The sequence below is a fragment of the Hemiscyllium ocellatum genome, chromosome 43, assembly GCF_020745735.1.
Source record: "Hemiscyllium ocellatum isolate sHemOce1 chromosome 43, sHemOce1.pat.X.cur, whole genome shotgun sequence".
NCBI classification, from domain to species: domain Eukaryota; kingdom Metazoa; phylum Chordata; class Chondrichthyes; order Orectolobiformes; family Hemiscylliidae; genus Hemiscyllium; species Hemiscyllium ocellatum.
This window is the reverse complement of record NC_083443.1, coordinates 5,997,872-6,023,505: the sequence shown is the minus strand read 5'-3', so window position 1 is coordinate 6,023,505 and position 25,634 is coordinate 5,997,872. Positions and strand designations below refer to the sequence as shown.

Sequence of the window (25,634 nt, the reverse complement as noted above, 5' to 3'; positions counted from 1 at the left end):
TCCCCCACAATTGCAGTAACATCTTTGCAACAGCCAATTTCAGCTCTTGATTCAACTTATATCTGACATCCAGATTACTGTTTGGGAGCCTATAGATAATTCCCAAGAGAGTCTTTTTACCCTTAGAATTTCTCAGCTCTATCCACACTGACTCTACATCCCCTGATTCGAGGTCCCCCACGCAAGGGAATGAATATCATTCCTTATCAACATGGCCACCCACCCCCTCTGCCCATCAGTCTGTCCTTACAAAAGCACGTGTAGCCTTGAATATTCATTTCCCAGGCCCTGTCCACTTGAAGCCACATCTTAGTTATCCCCACAATATCGTATCTGCCAATTTCCAAAAGAGCCTCAAGCTCATCCATCATGAGGTTATCTGTGTGTTTGTAGTAAAGTGAAGTGCTGAGGTGCCCATCGTTGATGGAGATACGTGTATCCAAGAATGAGACAGATACTAAAGAGTAGTCCATGGTAGTCTGATGGTGGGGATTCCTCTGGACCATGGTGATGAGTCATTAAAACAACTGCACAGTGATCGTATGAGAAAGTGAGGACAGCAGAAGCTGGAGATCAGAGTTGTGAGTGTGGTACTGGAAAAGCATAGCAGGTCAGACAGCATCCAAGGAGCAGGAGAATCGATATTTTGGGCATAAGCCCTTAATCTGGAATGAGGCACAGTGATATCAACAAGTTTCACCTTACCATCAGACTTTCCAGGGACTACTCTTTAATATCTGTCTCATTCTCAGACACATGCATCTCTATCAAGGATGGGCGCCTCAGCACTTCACTCTACCGCAAACCCATGGATAATCTCATGATGCTATACTTCTCCAGCTTCCACCCAAAGCATATTAAAACAGCCATCCCTTACATGGACAAGCCCAACACATACACAGGATCTGTTCAGATGAGAAGGAATGAAATGGACACCTATAGGTGCTGAAGGACACCCTCATAAGGACCAGGTATGGTACTCAACTCATTGATCACCAGTTCCGATGTGCCTCAGTGAGAAACCATAATGATCTCCTCAGGAAACAGGCACAGGATGCAACCAATAGGGTACCTTTTGTTGCCCAGTACTTTCTGGTAATGAAGAAACTACACCAGGTTCTTTGCAGCCTGCAACACATTATCAACGATGGTGAGCACCTCACCAAGACCTTCTCTGCGCCTCCACTTCTCACCTTTAAACAAACACCAAATCTTAAACTGATCAGTGTTTGCAGCAAACTGCCCAGCCTTCAAGTCACGTCAACCACAGCACCATACAACCCTGTCCTGGCAACCACTGCAAGATGTGTCATATGGATACCACCATTACACGTGGGGACACCACCCACCATTTACACAGCAGGTACTGATGTGACTCAGCCAATGTTGTCTTATACGTCACAGGTAAGGATGCCCCGAGGAATGGTACATTGGCGAGACCAAGCAGACGCTACAACAGTGGATGAATGGACACCGCGCAACAATCACCAGGCAGAGATGTTCCCTCCCAGTCAGGGACACATTTCAGCGGTCAGGGGCGTTTGGCCTCGGATCTTTGGGTGACCATCCTCCAAGGCGGACTTCGGGACAAGCAATGACGCAGATTGGCCAAGCAGAGGCTGATAGCCAAGTTCAGTACCCATGAGGATGGCCTCAACCAGGACCATGGGTTCATGCCACACTATAGGTGACCCCACTACACACACACACACACACACACACTTACATACGCAGACCCTCTCTCACACACATGCTCTCTCTCAGACACACACACACACATACATCCTCCATACTCTCACTCACGCACGTACCCTCTCACAGGCTTATACTCAGTCACAGTCATGCACTGTCAGGCAATCTCACACTCTTTCACGGGCACACACTCACATGCACACACTCACACTCTCCCTCACACGCACACACACATATAAGTCTATGGAGTGAATTTGCATTTGCAGAACTGTACTTGCAGAAATGTTCTATTTTTGCTCAAAACGCATACAACCTGCAGGTAGTCAATCCATATAACATTTTATAAATTCCTACTTTGGGGAAATAGAATCAATCTGACTCAAGATTGGGATATAGACAAACTCTAGCCTCATACTTTAATGCATTGTCTGAGCTGAGACGTCACTTTTTTATAAAACCTCATGTATCTTGAGAAAGTGACTTTTATACTCTATGCCTCTATTTATAAACCCAAGGATCCTATAAGCCTTCTTCAGAACAGTTACAACCTGCCTGGCCACCTTCACACAATCATGCATGTGTATCCTGAGATCCCCCTACTCCTGTGTCCCCCTCAATGTTGTACTTTTGAGCTTGCATTGCCACTCTGTTTCTTCTATTAAAATAGGTTACCTCACTTTTCTCTGCATTGAAATTCATCTGCCAGGTGTCTGCTATTTGACCAATTTGTCATCATCCCTCTGAAGTCACTCAGCATCATCCTCACAATTCACGATTCTCCTGAGCTTAGCTCGGGATATTTAGAAATTTTTGTCCTCAACACCCATCTCCAAATCAATTCTATAAATCAGAAAAAGCAAGGTCCCAACACCAATACCTGGGAATAGCAGTTTACTAACCAACTTGCCATGGGCACTGTATCAAATACTTTCTGAAAGTCCAAACATACAACATCCACAGCATTTCCCTCATCCACTGAGTCTGTCACTCAATTAAAGAACTCAATTAAATTTGTCAGACTTGTCCTGCCCTTGACAAAGCCATGTTAACCCTCAAGTATGAACTTAGCTTTCGATCAGTATACCTTATCCTATATCATGATATCCTTGAGTTTTCCCACTATTGAAGTCTCGCTAATAGGTCTGTCATTTCCTGGGTTACTCTTTATCCCTTTCCAAAACAATGGTGTCACCTTCATTCTCTCAGCAATCTAGGACACATCCCATCTGGGCCTGGTGACTTCTCTACCTGGAGGGCTGCCAGCCTTTTTAGCAACTCTTCTTTATCTATCACTATACTGATCAGTTGTTCCCACACCCAGATTTTCAACTAGGCCATCTTCTAAGTCGGTAAAGACAGAAGCAAAATATTCTTTATTTCTGCCATAACCTTTGCTTCATCAAGCAGCTTATCTTACTTGCTCCTTATGGGCCCCATTCTATCTTTCACTAATACTATTAATATACTTGAAGAATATTTTTCTGTTTGCTTCAGCACAACCAACCAACCTTTCCTCATGCTTCCTCTTAGCCCTCCTTATTCCGGCCTTATTCTTCCTGATTTCAATTGCTATTATTATTATTCTGACATGCATGATTTGCTTTCTTCCTTATTTTCATAAAATCTATCCAGTGCGGAAACAGGCCATTTGGTCCAACAAGTCCACCCAGGCCCATTCCCATTCCCCTATGCTATTACTCTGCTTTTTCCCTGACTAATGCACCTAGACTACACACTCCCTGGACACTATGAGCAAGTTCCCCTGACCACTTCACCTAACCTGCACATCTTCGGACTATAGGAGGAAACTGGAGCACCCGGAGGAAACCCTCGCAGACACAGGGAAGGATATGCAAATTGCACACAGACAATTGAACTTGGTCCTGTGAGGAAGCAGTGCTAACTGCTAAGCCACCGTGCCTTAGTTATACAGGTTACTCTAGCTTTGGATACCCTGCATTTATTTCTCATGCGTATGTATTTAACTTGCACCCTATTCATCTCTCTTTTGAAATTCTCTCATTTTGATTCCCTGTTTTATCCACCAAAATACTGTTCCAGTCAATGTGATGCAGTTCAACTTCCAGATCTTTAAAATCTGCCCTTTTCTAGTCTGTGTTTTTAATCATTGATTATTTTTTTCCTTTTCTAACTTAATATTGAACCTTATTGTGTAATGATTGCTGTACTTCAGCTCATTGGTGAGACCACAGCTGGAACACGTGTTTAAGAAAGGATGTAAATGCATTGGAAACAGTTTGGAGAAGATTTGAGCATGAAATAACTCCACAAAGGCCAGTATTCATCACTAAGCCACCCTTTACTTACAAATGGACAGACCTTGACTTTAGTACTATTTCAGAATCAGTTACCAGAATGTCTACATCTCCAGCAGTCTCTCTTTTAGATGTCAGCCAGGACTCCCTGAATGGAATGATTAACAGCCCCAGTCAGGGAACTCATGTTCTATGAGATCTCGCTGGTTGACCTCAGTATAATGACTACATAAAGCAATAACTGAAATGGGCAGATTGACAGGGTAAAGTGTGCATCTGCTAGAGTTCAGATGAATCAGAGATGACTTGACTAAAACATTTACGATCCTGAGGAGTCTTGACGTGGTGGATGTGGAAAGGACGTATCTCTTCGAAAGAGAAACTAGAACTAGAGGCACTGTTTCAAAATATAGGGTGGCCCATTTCAGACAGAGAGAATGCCATTTATTTTTCGGAAAGGGTGGAGAGTCTTCGGAACTCTCTTTCTTAGACAGTAGAAGTCGAATCTTGAATATTTTACAGACAGAGGTGGATAGATTCTTGGTAAGCAAGGGGGGATGTAAGCTCATCACATATAAGCAGAAATGTGAATTTGAGGTTACAATAAGATAGGCATGGTATTATCAAATGATCAAACATAACACTGCTACTAGCTCATATATTTCTATATTAATTCATTCATATGTATGCATCTTGGCTTTGAACTTTGAGTTCTTTCAAAGAGTTCTACAGTTTTGCTCCTTGCCAAATTAAGTATACAAAATAACCTTCACAAATACATGTCCTTTTGAAATTTCTGGCGGCATTATTTTTATCCATTCATGGGATGTGGCCTTCAATGGTTGGTCAGTACTTAATTGCCCATCCCTAGTTGCGTATGAGATGGTGGTGATGAGTTGCCTTCTTAAGTCACTGCAGTCTATGATCTGTAGATGGACTCATAGCCTAGTTAGGGTAGGAAAACAGGTAATGTGCTCCAAATCTAAATTATCGGCATGATGAACTTTTCTTCGAATTTCTGCTCTAATATTTGTTACATTTAATTTAAACTTTTGGTTTACTTACCAGTAGAAACAATTTCTTCCTATTTGTTCAACAATATCTTCCTCTTTAACCTCCTCTATATCAAGGAGGACAATACTTGGGGCTGTTGAGGCCTTTGGGTTTAAGTTCATAGCTCCCTGACAGCAGCCATGCAAGTAGGTAGGGTGGTAAAGATGTTTGCCATTTTGGTTGGGGAATTGCTTACAGAAGTCAGGATATTGCAGTTTTATAAGACTTTGGTTAGGCCGCACTTAAGAGCATTGCATTCAATTCCGGTTACCACATTAGAGGAAAGATGTGGAAGCTTTGAAGAGGGTGCAGAAAAGGTTTACCAGGAAGCTGCCTGGATTAGAGGCTATGAGCTATAAGGAGAGGCTAGAAACAACTCAGGTTCTTTGGATTGTCAGAGGCTATGGGGAGACTTTATAAAATTCTGTAAAATTATAAGATGCATAGTTAAGGTTGATGGTCAGAATTTTTTTTCTCAGAGTTGAAGTGTCTAATACCAGGGGACATGCATTTAAGGTAAGGGAAAAACTTCAAAGATGTGAGTGGCAAGTTTTTTATACAATGATAGGAGTTTGAACACGCTGCCAGGGATGGTGATGGAGGCAGATATGATAGGAGCGTTTAGATAAGCATACGAATATGCAAGGAACCGAGGGACATGGACAGGGCCGGCAGAAGGGATTATTTTAACTTGACATCATGTTCAGCACAACATCATAGACCGAAGGGCTCGTCCCTGTGCAGTACAGTTCTACGTTCAATGTAATCCCAGCATCTTTAACTTCTCCACATGATTGCATCTCCATCTCAGTAAGCTTCTTGTGTACCCACTCTGGGTCCTCGGCATTTTTCTGCAGCAGCTACTAATACATCAGCTCTTTAACTTAATTGCTACGGTGGTTTTTTTAAAAATAATTTGACTCTAAAACCTTGACTATTGCCCATCATATAGTAACAACTTTACATCAGCAGCTTCAAGGGGAAGCTGACAGGGTGACATACTTGTTATTCATATTTCAGTAGAAAGGTCTTCTGTTTTGAGTGTGTTGTACAGATGTCTCAACATACGTTTCTCAGTTGGTCCCTTGCTCATCCAGAACTTGAGTTTTGCAGAGAAAGAGAGATACTATGAAAGCTTTTTTTTTTGTTTTCCAGAAATCAGGACAGATTCAAGAATACCAAGTCTCAAGGAGAATGATAATTTATAGTCCATAAAAAATAGAATGCTAATTGGTTGACTAGTGGATTCTGATTAGTTGAAATATGGCCATGGAGAATATACCCAAGAACAGTAACCCAAAGCTTTTGTAACCAAACAAGAGAGAAAAAAATGACAGTGTTTCCTTTTTCAGCAACACTCATAACTGACCAATTACAATGTAGTTTAGCCATGGGTTTAACATTGTGCTGTGTCAGATACACTATTGTATCAGAACTGGCTAGTGCTAGTGAATCACCGAACATAATTATACAGACCCACAACAATCTAACACATCAGTTTTTTAATGTAATTATCACAGTGTTTCTTTTTAAATATAATTTGACTGAAAAGCCATAACCATTACCCATCATACAATAACAATTTTACATCAGCAGCTTAAAGGGGAAGCTGACAGGGTGATATTTGTTATTCATATTTCAACAGAAAAGATGTTTAATTAGCAAAGCTTTTCAGGATAACAGCCAACTGTGGAGAAAATAGAAACCGAAAGAACTGCGGACGCTGTTAATCATAGACAAAAACAGAAATTACTGGAAAAGCTCAGTAGGTCTAGTAGCATCTGTGCAGAGAAATCAGAGTTAATATTTTGGGTCAGGTGAGAACTGAGGAAGGGTCAGGAAACCAAAACTTTAACTCTGATTTCTCTCCACAGATGCTGCCAGACCTGCTGAGGTTTTCCAGCAATTTCTATTTTTGTCTGTAGATTCTTTTCACTATAGTTAGTTCAAAAGGTCAAATAATTTCTGATCAAATTCTTGTAAAGCAGAATAGAACAGAAATTTTAAATAAAACTGAAAGAACTGTGAATGCAGAATTTTAATTGCTTTATCTGAAAAACCAAAGCTGTCACAAATAAATAAATAAAGGCTCCAGAAGACTTAAGTGCAACCACCACTCAATTTACATTGGATGGTTCAAACAAATCACTCAATCAGCTATATTTTCTGGTAAAATGCCATATTTTGCCAGTCACTATCCCATTTTCCAGGGACCAAATCCTTGAGCCAGTGGTATTGTTCACTCTAAACAAGCTTCGTCCTCTATTCCACAACTATTTATTCATCTCTTGTGAGTAATTCAAACGTCAACACACTCTGCTGAGTTCTCTGGCTATCACTGCTGAAAGGGTTGGATTTCATATTCAACGACTTGAGGGAGGGCATTGAGGCAAGACTGTCAACTGGTATCTCTGAAAAACAGAAGTAAATCATTGAACTCTTCACCCTGGTGAAACTGAGAGACTAGATCCTGTTCGAGTTAGGAGAAATGTCAGACTTTAAACTTCATGTTCAGGGTAAATGCAAAGTGGGGTTTCCAGATGTGTCAACAAGCTTCTAAGGAATAAGAGATTAAATGTATTGGTTGCTTACTAAGCGTTGTTTAATAATGTAAGTTTTAGTTTGTTACAGTAAAAATCTTACAAAAATGAAATCTTGTTGTGCAACTCGTTGCTGGGAAATCCATATCTCTGTCTAAAGGTTATTAGTTTCATAGCTTTCATAGAGTCATAGAGTTGTACTGCACAGAAACAAACCCTTCGGTCCCACTCATCCATGCTGACCAGATATCCTAAATTAATCTAGTCCCATTTACCAGCACTTGACTCATATCCCTCTGAATCCTTCCTATTCATATACCCATCCAGATGCCTGTTAAATGTTGTAATTGTACCAGCCTCCACCACTTCCTCTGGCAGCTCATTCCATACACTCGCCACCCTCTACATGAAAACATTGCCCATTAAGTCCCTTTTCTATCTTTTCCCTCTCATTTACAAGGATGTTGTCAGGGTTGGAGGACTTGAGTATAGGGAGAGGCTGAACAGGTTGGGATGTTTTCCCTGGAGCGTCGGGGGCTGAGGGGTGACCTTATAGAGGTTTACACAATTATGAGGGGCATGGATAGGATAAGTAGGCAAAATCTTTTCTGTAAGATCAGAGAGTCCAGAACTAGAGGGCATAGGTTTAGGGTGAAAGGGGAAAGATATAAAAGAGACCTACGGGGCAACATTTTCACACTGAGGGTGGTACGTGTATGGAATGAGCTGCCAGAGGAAGTGGTGGAGACTGGTACAATTGCAATATTTAAGAGGCATATGAATAGGAAGAGTTTGGAGGGATATGGGCCGGGTGCTGGCAGGTGGGACTAAATTGGGTTGGGATATCTGGTCAGCATGGACGGGTTGGACCGAAGGGTCTGTTTCCATGCTGTACATCTCTATGACTCATCTTAAACCTACACCCTTTCAGATGATTTTGCCGAGGGGCATCACAGAGATGAAAAATATAGGGAGCTTGGTCTTGGTGTCATCAGAAGTAACAGCCCAGGAGCAGGAGAAAAGTGATTCTCTGGCTAGGTCAGCTAGAATGGAACAAACTGAGATAAGTCCACGATCATCACTGGACTCTTTTTTATTCTAGATTTTTACTGAATTCAAATTTCACCATTTGCCATGTGGGATTCGAACCCAAGTTGCAGTACATCAGCCTTAGACAGGCTCTAGATTACCAGTCTAATTATATCAACTCTAAACCAATGCCTGCAGAAGGCAAGGATAGGCAGTTTAAGGAAATGGTTTTCAATGGAGAAAATAAGCTCAATGTTATTTTCTCATTCCCCATGATAGAACATAGAACATAGAAGGATACAGCGCAGTACAGGCCCTTCGGCCCTCGATGTTGCGCCGACCGAGTCCTACCTAACCTATACTAGCCCAATAACTTCCAAATGCCTATCCAATGCCCGCTTAAATGAACATAAAGAAGGAGAGTTCACCACTGATACGGGCAGGGCATTCCATGAACTCACAACCCGCTGTGTGAAGAATCTACCCCTAACATCTGTCCTATACCTACCACCCCTTAATTTAAAGCTATGTCCCCTAGTAACACCTGACTCCATTAGCGGTAAAAGGTTCTTAGTATCTACCCTATCTAAACCCCTAATCATCTTATACACTTCTATCAGATCTCCCCTAAACCTTCTCTTCTCCAATGAGAACAGCCCCAAGTGCCTCAGCCTTTCCTCATACGATCTTCCTACCATTCCAGGCAACATCCTGGTAAACCTCCTCTGCACTCGTTCTAAAGCTTCCACATCCTTCCTATAGTATGGCGACCAAAACTGCACACAATACTCCAGATGAGGCCTCACCAGAGTCTTATACAACTGCAACATGACCTCAGGACTCCGGAACTCAATTCCTCTGCCAATAAAGCCCAGTACACCATATGCCTTCCTCACAGCACTATTTACCTGGGTGGCAACTTTCAGAGATCTGTGTACATAGACACCAAGATCCCTCTGCTCATCCACACTACCAAGTAGCCTACCATTAGCCCAGTAATCCATCTTCTTGTTATTCCTACCAAAGTGAACGACTTCGCACTTAGCTACATTGAATTCCATTTGCCACATTTCCGCCCAGCTCTGCAACTTATCTATATCCCGCTGTAACCTACCACTTCCTTCCTCACTATCCACAACTCCACCGACTTTCGTGTCATCTGCAAACTTGCTTACCCAGCTTTCAAGTCCTTCCTCTAGATCATTTATAAAGATAACAAAAAGCAATGGTCCCAAAACAGATCCTTGTGGTACACCGCTAGTAACTGCGCTCCAAGATGAACATAATCCATCAACTACTACCCTCTGTCTCCTTCCAGCCAGCCAATTCCTAATCCAAACCTCTAATGTATCCTCAATGCCATACCTCTGAAGTTTTAGCATTAGCCTACCATGGGGAACCTTATCGAACGCCTTACTAAAATCCATATACACAACATCTACTGCTTTACCCTCATCCACTTCCTTAGTCACCTTCTCAAAGAACTCAATAAGGTTTGTGAGGCACGACCTGCCCTTCACAAAACCATGCTGGCTATCCCTGATCACGTTATTCCTACCCAGATGTTCATAAATCTTATCCCTTACCATTCTCTCTAAGACTTTGCCCACCACTGAAGTCAGACTCACTGGCCTATAGTTACTAGGGCTATCCCTACTCCCTTTCTTGAACAATGGGACCACATTCGCTATCCTCCAGTCCTCTGGTACTATTCCCGTTGACAATGACGACATAAAAATCCAGGCCAATGGCTCTGCTATCTCCTCCCTAGCTTCCCATAGGATCCTGGGGTAAATGCCATCAGGCCCAGGAGACTTATCTATATTCATCCTTTCCAATATTCCCAAAACCTCTTCCCTGCATATTTCCAGGGCATCCATTCTAATTATTTGTGATTCCATATTCACAACAGCAACAGTGTCCTGTTCCTGAGTGAATACTGATGAAAAGTACTGATTTAATGTCTCTCCAATCTCCTCCGCCTCCACACACAACTTCCCACTACTATCCTTGACTGGACCGATACCTACCCTAGTCATCCTTTTATTCTTGACATACCTATAGAAAGCCTTTGGGTTTTCCCTAATCCTACCAGCTAAAGACTTTTCATGTCCCCTTCTCGCTTTTCTTAGCTCCCTCTTTAGCTCCTTCCTGGCTACCTTATAACTCTCAATCGCCCCTACTGAACCTTCACGCCTCATCTTTACATATGCCGCCTTCTTCCCTTTCACAAGGGACTCCAATTCCTTACTAAACCACGGCTGCCTCACAAGGCCCTTTACACCATGCCTGACTGGTACATACCTATCGAGGACACGCAGTAGCTGCTCCTTGAACAATCCCCACATCTCATTAGTGTTCTTCTCTTGAAGCCTGTTTTTCCAATCCACACAACCTAAGTCATGCCTCACTGCATCATAATTTCCCTGCCCCCAGCTATAGCTCTTGCCCTGCGGCACACGATTATCCCTCTCCATCACTAAAGTAAAAGTCACCGAGTTGTGGTCACTGTCCCCGAAGTGCTCACCTACCTCCAAGTCTAACACCTGGCCTGGTTCATTACCTAGAACCAAATCCAATATAGCCTCCCCTCTTGTTGGCCTGTCGACATATTGTGTCAGGAAACCCTCCTGCACACATTGTACAAACACCGACCCATCTAATGAACTCGAGCTATAGCTCTCCCAGTCAATATCTGGGAAGTTAAAGTCCCCCATAACAACCACCCTGATACCTTCACTCTTTTCCTGAATCATCCTCGCAATATTATCCTCTACTTCTCTAGGACTATTAGGAGGCCTGTAGAAAACACCTAACAGGGTGACCTCACCTTTCCTATTTCTAACCTCAGCCCAAACTACCTCAGATGGCAAGTCCTCTTCCATCGTCCATTCCACTGCTGTGATACTGTCTTTGACAAGTAATGCCACGCCTCCCCCTTTTTTACCCCCATGTCTGATCCTACTAAAACATTTGAACCCTGGAACGTGCAACAGCCATTCTTGTCCCTGTTCTACCCACGTCTCTGTAATGGCCACAACATCGAAGTCCCAGGTACCAACCCACGCTGCAAGTTCACCTACCTTATTCCTTATACTTCTGGCATTGAAGTATACACACTTCAATCCTCCTTTCTGGTTACAGGCACCCTCCTTAGAGATCGCTGCATTATTCCTAACCTCCCTACACTCAAGGTCCTGTACCCTAAAGCTACAGTCCTGGTTCCCATGCCCCCGCGGAGTTAGTTTAAACCCTCCCAAAGAGCACTAGCAAACCTCCCCCCAAGGACACTGGTGCCCCTCAGGTTCAGGTGTAGCCCAGGCAGATATGGTGGTGGATGGATACACCCATTGCCCATTGGGTCCTCTCAAGTCTGTAGACCTTGGTGTCAAGGGTCTTGGAGTCAAGAAAGTGAGGATGAGCTCCTTACCAAAGGGAGCAGCCAGAGTGTTTCCTTCTAAGGATTCAGACATCAAAGGTAGGCTGAGGGACAGGTGAGTGAATCAGTAGCTCTAGAAGAGGAATGCAGTGGTGTAGTGGTGCAGTCACTGGTTTAGTAATTTGGAGACCAAGGTTAACGTTCTGGGTCAAATCTCATAGCAGGTCATGGGATTTGAATTCAATAAGAACCTGAAATCGAAAGCTAATCTAATGGTGACCAAGTTGGAAAAACTTATTCGTGAACTAGATGTCATTTAAGGAAGGAGATCTGCCGTCCTTATCAGGTCTGGCCTACAAGTGACTCCAGAACCACATAATGTGATTGATTCCTAATTGCCATTTGAAATTGCCTGAGCAAACCACAAAGTTGTATCAAACCTCTAAGAAGCCTAGCAGTTCAAAAAGGCAGCTCACCATTACCACCTTCTCTAGGGCAATTAGGGATGGTCAATAAATGTGATAGTAATAGTGATATTCCCATTCCCTGGAACACATCTTGAAATAGAAATGAGGTGGAGAAAGTGAGGTCTGCAGATGCTGGAGATCAGAGCTGAAAATGTGTTGCTGGAAAAGCGCAGCAGGTCAGGCAGCATCCCTGGAACAGGAAATTCGACGTTTCGGGTATAAGCCCTTCATCAGGATGGGGTGAATTCCTGATGAAGGGCTTATGCCCGAAACGTCGAATTTCCTGTTCCAGGGATGCTGCCTGACCTGCTGCGCTTTTCCAGCAACACAATTTCAGCATATAAATGAGGTGGCAAATGGTAGGATAGTAGTGATTTTGTGAGTGTAATCATAAGTGAATTGGGAGATAGCTTTTCAGGGATGGATACAGAAGGAGATATTGTCAGAATGAGGACAAATTATGCAAATTGTGAATGGCACAGGGAAGTGGCTGCATTCAGCTGAATCGATGATTAATATGATCAAGACCAGCATCACCAGATGACATGAAATTGAGAGCTAAATGTCAATATGAGTCATAGAGTCCAACAACATAGAGACAGGCTCTTTGGCCCAAAAATCAGGGAATTTATGTGGAGAGAAAAATTAAGGGAGGGTAAGGGACCATGAGCTCAGAGGAGAGGGAACATGATGAGTTGAAGCAGAGGTAGAAATCATTTAGATTAGATTAGATTAGACTTACAATGTGGAAACAGGCCCTTCGGCCCAACAAGTCCACACCGACCCGCCGAAGCGCAACCCACCCATACCCCTACATTTACCCCATTACCTAACACTACGGGCAATTTAGCATGGCCAATTCACCTGACCCGCACATCTTTGGACTGTGGGAGGAAACCGGAGCACCCGGAGGAAACCCACGCAGACACGGGGAGAACGTGCAAACTCCACACAGTCTGTCGCCTGAGTCGGGAACTGAACCCGGGTCTCAGGCGCTGTGAGGCAGCAGTGCTAACCACTGTGCCACCGTGCCGCCCATTGAGAAGAACAGTACAGAGACTGAGGGATGAATGCTTCAACACAAAACCTGCTAATTCACATTAACTGGTAAGATATTCCTCTGCTTGATCTGCCCAACGCATGGTGCAGAGTGCAATCAAGAGATTAGCAGCTTCTTTTTCAATCTGGGCTGATATGATGAAACAAATCAGGTCATGAAAGAGAGAAACAGAGGAATGGCTGTGAAGAACGAGAGAAATAATCAAGTCTAATTTCTCTCCCAAAACATCATGAATGGTTGCAAATGCTGCCTACTGTCTCAGAGATTATTTTGCAGGCACTGCTGAACAATAGCAAATCTATCTACCCCCCACTGCACATGAACCACCAACTTAAAACACTCACCAGCAATCTGATTCTCCTCCAGGTTAATTGTTTCCAGTGTTGTCAGTTCAGTTAGCTGGTGTGGAAAAACTGAGAATTTGTTCCTTGCCAGGTTAATACTCGTCAAGTGTGTCAAAGATTTAACTTCATCAGGAAGATGGTTGAGGTTATTTCCTGCAAGGTTTAACTCTGAAGAGAAAAGGTTATTGACATACTGTAAGCCATAAAAGCAATCTAAAGAGAAATAGTGAATGTTGAATGGTCTCCACTTTATAACCAAATCTCTCTGTAACAAAGACTAACCATTTTATCTGTTGCAGTACTAGCTTCATATTCTGTCATGGTCCATGTGTAATTAGAGGCTAGCTGAACATGGTCTAGGAATAGGAGAAAGTGAGGACTGCAGATGCTGGGGATCAGAGTCAAAAGTGTAGTGCTAGAAAAGCACAGCAGGTCAGGCAGGATCTAAGGAGCAGGAGAATCGACGTTTCGGACATAAGCCCTTCATTAGGAATCATCAGAAATCATCTCCTGCTCCTCGGATGCTACCTGACCTGCTGTGTATTTCCAGCACCCCACTATGGTCTAGGAATAATAGACCACTTGATTTGGTGAATTTCATTTTGCCATTTCACAGGATGTTGCTGGCTAGGCCAGCATTTGGTGCATACCCTAATTGCCCTTTAAATGAGTGACTTGTTCAGCAATCAGAGTGCACTTAGAGTGAACCATATTACTGTAGGCCTAGTGTTACCTGTAGGCCAGAGGAGTGAATGAGTGAAGACCCAGTACCAAGCAGTCAGTACCACAAAGAGGAAGGGTGAAAAAAGGATCCTTAAGGCAAGCAGTTAGGGACAGAGATAGATTCATTTTAACTGATTGAAATGGTTCTTGCTCTATAGAGAAAAGGGCTAAAAGATAGCCCGGGTCCGAAGAGACTTGATTTATAAAGATGTGGGCAATGGGGGAAAAAACACACCCAATGCCACCCTCACCCTGATGGCTACCTTTGTGTATGGCTGCATCAAGCTGTGCGTGGATTCCCGGTACGCAAACACCAAGTTTCACTACGTACTGAGGTTCTACCTGTCCCCGGTGTTGTGAAGGATGGGCCTGGCCTCGCTGCCGCGGAATGCTCCGAGTAGTTGGACCGTTCCGTATCACCTGTCCTTCGTGGAGAAGTTTATGAAGAAAAACACCTTTGACCACAAGTCCATCAGGAAGTGGTCAGCATGTAGTGTCCTTGACACCCTTCGGGAAAAAGAGAGGGCGGATCCTACCAAGCGGTTCCCTGGGCAGACTGTCAAAGTCATTTGGCAGAATGCCTCATCGCTAGAACTTTCCAACAAGCACCAAGACATGGCTTGGCTGGTGGCGAGAAGGGCTCTGCCTGTGAGATCCTTTATTCACGCCCAGACTCTCTCCCGCACCGCACACTGCCCTCGAAGTGGCTGCATGGGGGGAAACAAGACTGTCACACACCCACACACCTCCTTCTGCAATGTGCCCATGCAGCAAAAGTCTGGAGACGAATGCAGTGATGTTTGTCGAGGTTCATCCCGGCAGCGCCGTGATGCGGGACTCCGTGCTCTACGATCTGTTCCCCGGGACGCACACCGAGACGAACATCAACTGTGCCTGGAGGATCATCAACTCGGTGAAGGACACTCTCTGGGCGGTCCGAAACCTGTTGATCTTCCAGCTGAAGGAGCTGACCCTGACTGAGTGTTGCAGACTGGCACATTCCAAGGTCCAGGACTACGTGTTGAGGGATGCACTGAAGCTTCGGGCAGCTGCGTAACGTCTGCCTGCCTAAGCACTGGGGGCCTACGCAGTAAGGGGACTCCGTTGACTCCCCCAGCTAAATATGTGGATAGTAATCATACAGACCAGTATGTATGAATGATTACTGTCTCTGTATGCAAAGAAATGGAATGTTTATGTATGTATGGCATGACCAGTTGTACAGATCTTCAAGGTGAAAGTGAGGACTGCAGATGCTGGAGATAACTGAAGAAGGGCTCATTCCTGAAACGTTGATTCTCCTGCTCCTTGGATGCTGCGCTTTTCCAGCAACACATTTTCAGCAATTGTACAAATCATCAAAATATTTTATGAATAAAGTAAATTTTTGAAATAAAAAAGAGAAAAGGGCTAACTGATAAGTGAGTCTGGGTTCACTGGTTAAGGTTTTTTCTATTCTTGAAATTTAACATTGGATCACTTTTATCATGTCGACAAAGCAGCATTAATTACCTAATTAAAACACATTAAGAATGGCAGGACAGGTAATATGTCAAGGTAAACATGGCTGCAGTAAATGTCTGAAGTTCAGCTCAGGGTTTCAACCAGAGTTTGGATTACAGATGCTGCAACATATCAGGGAGGGGGAGAGTTACTTGGCTTCTTTGTACCTGGAGACAATTGCACCACTTGAGATAGATGGACGGATGGTCAGTAGTCAGAGGCAGGAGGGTGTGACTGTAAATCAGGCCAATTGGAGGCCCCATTAGGAGGTGCAACAAGCTCTGCAATTATTCAATACATCTGAGGTTCTCTCAGCTCATTTGGCCGTGAGTAGGGGCTGCAGTGTGGATGTGCAAACTAACATGGCACCATGGTACAGGTGCTTTCAAGTGCGGGAGCAACAGGAATTGTGGCATTGGGAACAGTATAATGAGGGTAATTGACACCATTTTCTGCAGCAAAGAGAGAGAGTCTAGGCAGCTGTGGTACCTGAACAGTGCCAGATTTCGTGGCATCTGCGCAGGACTGGAAAGGCATTTGCAGCCTGAGGGGGTGGATCCAGTAGGTGTGGTCCATGTAGGTATCAATGAGATAGTTAGAAATGGAAAGGATGCCCTGCATAGAGAGCATGAGAAACTATGCACAAATTAAAATGCAGAACTTCAAAGGTTATCATCTCTGATTACCTGAGCCATGTACAAATTGCCATAACATGAGGAAGATGAATACACTTCTCAAAGACTGGTGTGGGAGATGTATGTGCATAAGCCACTGGCACCAGGACAGGGCCATGTGGGGCTGTCTACATCTGAACCATGCTTCAGCCAGTGTTCTGGTGAACTGCATAACTAGGGGTGTAGTGAGGGTTTAAACTAATAGTGGAGCAAAGGATCAAATATGGAAAGATGTAAAGAGATGATTTAAGAAAGGAAAATAGCAATATGGAAAATGGGGTTCACAGAATGGCAAGAAGGTAGAAAGGGGGAGAGGCAGACAGAGAAACCTAGGAATACACCAATAAACAAGACTAGATATTGTAACAGTAACAAAGAACAAAACTAAAGACTCTGTATACAGAACAAAACTAAAGGATGTGCACAGCATCCATAACAAAATAAACAAATTGATACCACACAGTGAGGTAAATAAATATCATCTGATAGCCATTACTGAGATTTGTTTACAGAATGACAAGGATTGGATCCTGAATATATAGTGAATTATGACATTTGAGTAAAGTAGGAAGCTAGGTAAAGGTGAGGGAGGGTAACATTGTTAATCAAAGATGGCATTTGTGCAAGAGTTAGAAATTAAGTCAGCCAGGGATCAAGATGTACAACTGGTTTTGGTTGGAGATGCTGAACAGTAGGTAAAAGAAGTCATTAGTGGGAGTGGTCCAAGGCCCATGAACACCAACCACAATGTGGGACAAAGTTTACAAAAAGAATGGGTGATTATAAGAGATAATAAAGAAATGGCAGATGACATTAGCAAATATTTTGCTTGTGTCCTCACTGTAAAGGATACAAAAAATATTCTAGTAAAAGCTGTAACTCAGGAGTTGGAAGGGAGAGATGAAATTATAATCACAAAGAAAGTGGTATGAAGAGTGAACCTGGAAGAGTTGTGGTGGCAAGTCTCTGGGTCCAGATGGACATCATCCTAGGGTTTTCAAAGAGGTAGCTGATGAGGCAGGAGATACTCGATATTAACTTTCCAAAATTCTCTATATTCATAAAACTTTCTATTGGATTAACTAGTACAGAAGTATTTTCTATCTTTATCATTCCAAAACCTCTTGTCTTTTTAAATATCTTTAAACATCTCTTAATCTCTTTGACGAAAAGAACCCCAGTTTTATTATCAATCAGTAAGATTTTCTCATTGGGTGAATTTCATTCTCACAACCTTAAAATCCTTCCTAACTTGGAGCAGCCAATACAGAACCCAAGGTAGAGGTGGATAGGCAGAAAAATTGAAAGTTATTGGGGTGGATGGCAAATTCCAACATAAACAGATCAGTCATGATCTTACTGAATGACAGAACAGATTTGAAGGGCTGAATGGCCTATTTCTTTTCCCTATTGTATGTTTGTATCAGGTGAGAAAGGGCATATCTTTCACAAAAGGGCATTCGTGAACCAGATGAGTTTTTACAATGCTGCTATTCCTTTGTGGTCACTTTTCCTCTATCAGGGCAGCACATTGGCACAGTGGTTAGCACTGCTGCCTCACAGCGCCAGAGACCCGGGTTCGATTCCCGCCTTGGGCAACTGTCTGCGTGGAGTTTGCACATTCTCCCCATGTCTGCGTGGGTTCCCTCCGGGTGCTCCGGTTTCCTCCCACAGTCTAAAGATGTGCAATTCAGGTGAATTGGCCATGCTAAATTGCTGTAGTGTTAGGTGTAGGGGAATGGGTCTGGGTGGATTGCTCTACGGAGGATCGGTGTGGACTTGTTGGGCTGAAGGGCCTGTTTTCCGCACTGTAAGTAATCTAATCTAATCTGTTTTAAAGCTGAATTAAAACTCTCTCTCTGCCCCATGATCTGATTTTACATTCATCAACTATTAATTCTTACTTTATAAATCTAGGCACAGTCCTGCACTCAGCAAGAACAGCTTGCTAATATTTTATATATTCCCAGCATTTTGACAACTCGGAATAGCTGTGGTTATAGTGATTTTTTTTGCAATGTTATTTATAATATTAGAAACCTATGACAGTTATTTTAAAAATCGCTGAGCGATTACTGCAGCTGTTATCAGGGAAGCGATATAAAATTAAACTGAGCCGAGTGATTGCCCCTTAAGGAATAATAACTTGCATCGAGTCAGTGTCAGAAACACTTACCACGGAGCTGGTTAAAGTTGGTCATAAATTCACCAGAGATAGATTTCAGTTCATTGTTTTCCAGTGAAATGATGTGAATGTTTGCCACAACGTTCTTCATGACTTTGAAGAGCGCAACTGGAAAAGTGGTTAGTTTGCAGTTTGACAGATCTAAGAAAGCAAAAATAACAAATTTATATTGGCAGAGGGAAAACAAGGAATCAGGGAATTTTACTGCACAGAAGAAAACTACTCAACCCTTTCTATCAGTGCTGTCCCTCTGACAGAGTCCATCACATCAGCACTGTCTCTCTGATAGGGTCCATCACATCAGTACTCTCCCTCTGACAGGGTCCATCGTACCAGCACTGTCTCTGACAGAGTCCATCATATCAGCACTGTCTCTCTGACAGAGTCCATCATATCAGCACTGTCTCTCTGATAGGGTCCATCATATCAGCACTGTCTCTCTGACAGAGTCCATCATATCAGTGCTGTCTCTCTGATAGGGTCCATCACATTAGTGCTGACTCTCTAACAGGGCCCATCGTATCAGCGCTCTCCCCCTGACAAGGTCCATCGCATCAGCGCTCTCCCTCTAACAGAATCCATCATATCAGTGCTGTCTCTCTGATGGGGTCCATCGTATCAGTGCTCTCCCTCTGAGAGGGTCCATCGTATCAATGGCGAATCTCTATAAAGAGTCGAGGAGTGTGGTGGCGGGAAAGCACAGCCGGTCAGGCAGCATCCGAGGAGGAGTGTTGACGTTTCAACCATAAGCTCTTCATCAGGAATCAGAGCTTATGCTCGAAACATTGATTCGCCTGCTCCTTGGATGTTGCCTGACCGGCTGTGCTTTTCCAGGCACCACCATCTTCGACTCTGACTCCAGCATCTGTCGTCCTCACTTTTTCTTGACTCTCTCCAGTCCATTGTATTGGCGCTGACCCTCTGACAGGGTCCGTTCTATCAGTGCTGTCTCTCATTTTCTTCCCCATTCTGCTATCCTTTTCTCATCTTTTCATTTTGTTCTTTTCCAGTTCTGTTTTATGGGCTATTTTGGATTCTGATCCGACTTTCCACATCCTCACAATGTATTCTGTAACTAAATTCCCTTCATCTCTCTATGTAAGCTTTCACTGCAGATCTTAATGCTCTAATTAGCAGAAAGATATTTTTTATCTTTAATTTTGCAAAGCCTTTTGTCTCTTTGAATATCTTTAACCATCTGTTCATCATTTTGACTAAAAGACGCCTAGTTTTAATATCAATAAGTAAAATTTTCTCTTTGGGTGAATTTCCTTATGATCTTAAAATCCTTCCTAACTTGGAGCAACCAATATTGAACCCAATTTCTCGAACATATGCTGCCAACAATGACACACTTTTAACATTGCCTCTTCAATTTTATATTCTACCCCCATTAGAATCAACGTATTGGATCATATTTCCACTTGGCGGAGGGTTTATCTGTAGCTTTCCTCTCTGCTGTTCTACTCTTCTTGGTTCTATAATTGAGACCCTATTGTATTTCTTTCTTGGTCCCTTAAAATAAAAATCATCACTTTTCTGTGACAGAAATTTATTTGAATATCTCACTACCTGAGGTCATGCGGAATCCTCTTCACAGTTACAAATGCTTTCCATTTTTAGGTTATCTTTGTGTTTTGGCATTGAGGTCCCATATCTACCTTGAGATTATTGATGTATCAAGAAATGCAATGGTGCCAAATGATGTCCTCTTTAAAATGTGAGCGGTCACATGCAGCATCTGACAAGGAACAGCACCTTCTACATTATTATATGGAGATACCTGTGACATTTAGGGACCATTAACAACCAACCAGTCAAAAAGAAACCTATTGACCACTTCTCTCTGAACACTATCCTTGAACTAATTTTCTACCCTTGCTGTTTTATTTTATCATCAAACCTCTCAGTGCTCGCTGTTCAGCTCATGGGGTGTCATCACCATCAGATTGTGCATTTAATCTCTGATTCAGTGATGACTGGTTCATATGATAATCTATGTATTGCAACTTTGTGCTTCAGCTCTCTTTCCCTGGTATGAACACAATGGGCTGAATGTTCCCCTTCTCAGCCATGTATCTTTCAGTGTTTCTGTTTGGAACCTTATCAAGCCCCATTCTTGAAAGCTCAAAGGCTGAACATACACATCTTTCACTATCGCAGTCTAATCTCAAAGAATTTAATCAAATTTATCAGACCAGATTTAACTTTTACATGCTGCCTGTCCCCTTCTCATCCATGTCCTTTTTACTGAATATTATTTTGGTTTTGTTCGTTCAAGTAATGTAGGTGCTGCTGGCAAGGTTGTCAACCTTTATTGCCCATCCCTATACGACAGAATTTTAAAATGCTCTGACTGCTGATGTTAAGTTGAATGATCTGCGGTCACCTAATCTATTTCTGGCTCTTTGTGGCAAAGCTGACAATGAGCACCGTCAAGCACTCTGGCATGATGTCCCTATCCAAGCAGGTTTCCTCCCTGTGCTCACTGTCTTTGTTATTTTCTCTGTGACATCCCTTGGTGCTCTAAGGTCACGGCATTTTTAAAATTTTTGAACTCCACCTGCTTTACCCGTGGTATTTTCTTGTCTATAATTAGAACTTCAAATTGTCACTTTCTGACTACAAAAACAACTTGCATTCCCCGAGCACCCATACCATACTAGAAATGTGATACCAGGGCACACAAAGGGATATTACAGGAGCTGATCAAAAACTTAGCGAACAAGATAGGATTTTTTTTGTTTAAGGAGGTTGGTAAAGAAGGAAAGGGAGCTGAGAGAGGCAGAGTGGTTTAGGGAGGACATTTGAAAGCCTAGGCTGAGATAGTGACTATGGAAGGACTGCACTAGGAGTGGCACAAGATGGCAGATTTAAAAAAAAAGATATTCCAGAGTGTCACCACATCCAGAGTTAAACATCACACAACACCAGGTTATAACCAACAGGTTAAATTGGAAGCACTGGCTTTCGGAGCGCTGCTTCTTCAGGTCACACCTACCTGATGAAGAAGAAGTGCTCTGAAAGCTAGTGCTTCCAATTCAACCTGTGGGACTATAACCTGGTGTTGTGTGATTTTTAATTTTGTACACCCCTGTCCAACACCTGCATCTCCAAATCATGACCACATCCAAAGGATGTTACCATGAAAGGTTACAGAGATAGGAAGGGGTTAGACCATGGAAGCATTTACATATATGGATAAGAATTTTAAATCAAAACAGAAAATGCTCAAATTATTGAGCAGGACAAGCGACACCTGCGGTGAGAGAGAAACAAACTTAACATTTCACGTCAATGATCTTTCATCTAAACTGAAGATTTCTAACAATGTGGCGTGGGTGGTTCTGAAGCCAGTGTAGATGAGTGAGTGACAGGTCTCTGGGTGGCCCTGAAGCCAGTATAGATCAGTGAGTGACAGGGCTCTGGGTGGCCCTGAAGCCAGTGTAAATCAGTGAATGACAGGTCTCTGGGTGGCCCTGAAGCCAGTATAGATCAGTGAGTGACAGGGCTCTGGGTGGTTCTGAAGCCAGTGTAGATCAGTGAGTGACAGGGCTCTGGGTGGCCCTGAAGCCAGTGTAGATCAGTGAGTGACAGGGCTCTGGGTGGCCCTGAAGCCAGTGTAGATCAGTGAGTGACAGGGCTCTGGGTGGCCCTGAAGCCAGTGTAGATCAGTGAGTGACAGGGCTCTGTGTGGAGGCACCATTTTCAGTATCAAAGTTTAAGATGAGCAAAAATTGATATAAACGTCACATTTCCATTCCAAATATCCTACTCACTTACAAAATCTGTAGGAAAGTCCTCATTTAGTATCTCCTTCATCATGTTCTCATTGTTCGTCCTCTTCAGACCAACCAGGATCTCATTAAATCCCTTTGAAGGGATGCATTCTTGCTAAATATCATGACTGTTACCCCCTACACTCATACAGCCGCTCTTTATGTCTGACACCAGGACATTATTATGTGTTTGTTGAAAATGGAACTGAGCCCTGGCATATGGTCGTGACAACTGAGAACCCAGGTCATTTTACACTTTCTATTTTTGATCGGTCCAAGGAACAGGAGCAGTCGAGGTCATGGGAAAGGAGAATGGCAATAGCAGTGAGAGGGGACATCCAAACTGGAAATCCAACTGAAACAAAACAGACTGGAAGACACAAACCAAACAGAAAATATGGGAGATATTAGGAGCACAAGTGATGGTTTTGAAATTAAAACATGGAAGTACTGAAACCTTCCACGTGTATTCAAACATGCAGAGTTGGGTCTAAGCTCACAGTCCTCAATCACATTGGATTCTGTCAATCAATATACACAGATTTTTGGTGCCATGGAGATGACTGTCCAGGCAAACACAGGCAGACCAGAAAAGGAAAGGGAAAAATTATCAGTTGGACAACAAACACCTCCAAGCTATATCTGAGCACCTCCAGTGTTGTCAGCATTACTGTGCCAAACATTCTGCATAGAACTGTTCTGGCACAGTGGCAATGTCCCTACCTCTAAGCCAGGAGGCCTAGGTTCAAGTTCTACCTGCTCTAGAAGTGTGTGATAACATCTCTGAACAGGTTGATTGGAAAATATCTATGAATAGACTAAAGTGAGCACACTTCCTTGTGACAGACTCTCAGTGACACTGCAACCACCAGAACTGAACCCATCAATGTTCTTCCAAGGTGAAGATGACCATGTTCATCAGAAGGTTCCCAATGCAAAAGGTAGGTGGCTCTGAGACCCATCTGTGTTCAAAAGGTTCTGCTTCAAAATAAGACTGAATACTGTAGGAACTCTGTATGGACTTGATTGGTGGAACAGTGGCTCACTGCTGCCTCCCAGCGCCAGGGACTCAGACACGATTCCACCCTTGGGCTAGCGTCTGTGTGAAATTTGAACATTCCTCTTGTGTCTGTGTGGGTTTCCTCTGGACATTCTGTTTCATCCCACAGTCCAAAGATGTATAGGTTAGGTGGATCAGCCATGCTAAATTGTCCCATAGTGTCAGGATGTGCAGGCTAGGTGTGTTAGCCATGGGAAATGTGAGGTTATAGGGACAGGGTAGATAGCGGGTCTGGGTGGCATGCTTTTCAGAAGGTCAGTGTGGACTCAATGTGCTGAATGGCCTGCTTCCACACTGTAGGGATTCTATGATTCTACAACTTTCTGCCTCGGAATTTCCTCCCCCCTCATTTCTCTCTGTCATTGCTACAAACTTGTTTTGGAAAGAGGCTGCAGTGTTTTGTCATTTAATGAGTCTTTGTGAAATTCGCCCAGGACTCAAAAGTCAATACCAAACTCTGAAGTGAAGCCAAATGATGCTAGCTTTGACCCCAGACAAGCTCTCCACAGAAGATTCACTTTGTGAATAGAGAGAGTTCTAATCGCATGACCAATGCAACCCCATTGTGTCTGAATAAGAGGTGGATCTTGGCATGCCAGCTCTGTGTCTGCTATAGTTTCCTGCTGCCTGATTTTCCAAAGTTTCTGAAGACAGCTCAAATCAAACTGCTTGAGCTTCTTCTCAGGGTCATTAGAGCACAAAGATGCCAGTTGGTCCATCGTGCCTGAACTAGCTTTTTTTCAGGAGGAAGCTACCTACTGCCACTCCCCTACTTTCTCCCATTGTAACCATACATATTCCTTTTTTTGGACAAAACAATTTCACCTTACATTTCTTGTGCAAAATTTTGTTGGAGAATGGATCCACAAAGCTTCTTGGGAGGTTTCATGGCTGTAGAGAGACATCCCAAAATGTTTTGCAGATCAATAATTAAACCAAAATGTGACACAAGCACATTCAGTGAATTATCTTTGGTAGGTCTCCACTGAGTACACTCTGATGCTGCTACACAATCCAAACAAAACAACAGGGACATTCCAGTATAGATTTTCTGATTGAGAGTCCTGTTCTTTCCCAGACTGATATCCAGACTCTGTCGAAGACCATATTTATATTGACAGCCCCTTGAACAGCTCAGGACAAAGTGAACATGTACTTTGCTGTAGGTTCTGCTCATAGACTGAAGCCTGGATTTATGAAGCAACGTACCCTGTGAAAGATGAATGACGAACTCCGACTTCAATTGCTGTTACAATATCCAATATCCTAGCTCCTAAACTCCTCATTGCCCTGACATGTTAGATTTCGCCAGGATGTCGTACTCTCAAAAGTTAGTTTATTTTATTCATTCACAGGATGTGGGTACCACTGGTAAAGCCAGTTATTTCCTCATCCAAATTACCTTCATATTAGGAGCAAATTGCCAGCAATCTGAGCAGCGTCCAATTTACAACAGTGATTTGCAGTACCCTATTTCAGAGGCAATTAAATATCAACCAGCAAATCTGAAGAAGAATGACTGGACTCAAAAGTTCACTTTGTTTGTCTGTCCACAGATGCTGCCAGACTTGCTGAGTTTCTCCAGCACTGTTTTGGTTTAAGAGTCAACCTATGGGTCTGAAGTCACATGTAGGCCAGACTAGCTAAGGAAGGCAGAGTTCCTTCCCTCCAGAGCATTAGCGAACCAGGCGGGTTTTTATAACAATTAGTGATGGTGTCATGGTCAGCATTACTGAGATTAGCTTTATTAACTGAAATTAAATTCCCTGTTGCCATGGTGTGATTTGCACTCCTTTGACAAGGCCTTTGTTAGTATTAATCCACCGTGTGACCATATCCTATAGTGGTAAAAACAATGACTGCAGATGCT

The 25,634-nt window shown here is 43.1% G+C and overlaps 1 protein-coding gene across 4 annotated transcripts in view; it reads right to left on the bottom strand.

The window, feature by feature from the left end:
* Positions 1–6,508: 6,508 nt before the first annotated feature.
* Positions 6,509–25,634, bottom strand: part of LOC132835107 (leucine-rich repeat-containing protein 20-like) — a 93,967-nt gene continuing 74,841 nt past the window's right edge. For all 4 annotated transcript variants that reach the window (XM_060854427.1, XM_060854425.1, XM_060854426.1 and 1 more), the window contains exons 3-5: positions 18,917–19,066; positions 13,841–14,008; positions 6,509–7,432 (exon numbers count right to left, since the gene is read on the bottom strand). In XM_060854427.1, coding sequence (XP_060710410.1) covers positions 7,299–7,432; positions 13,841–14,008; positions 18,917–19,066 — 452 coding nt within the window. In that variant the 3' untranslated portion in view covers positions 6,509–7,298. The remainder of the gene's footprint in view (positions 7,433–13,840; positions 14,009–18,916; positions 19,067–25,634) is intronic.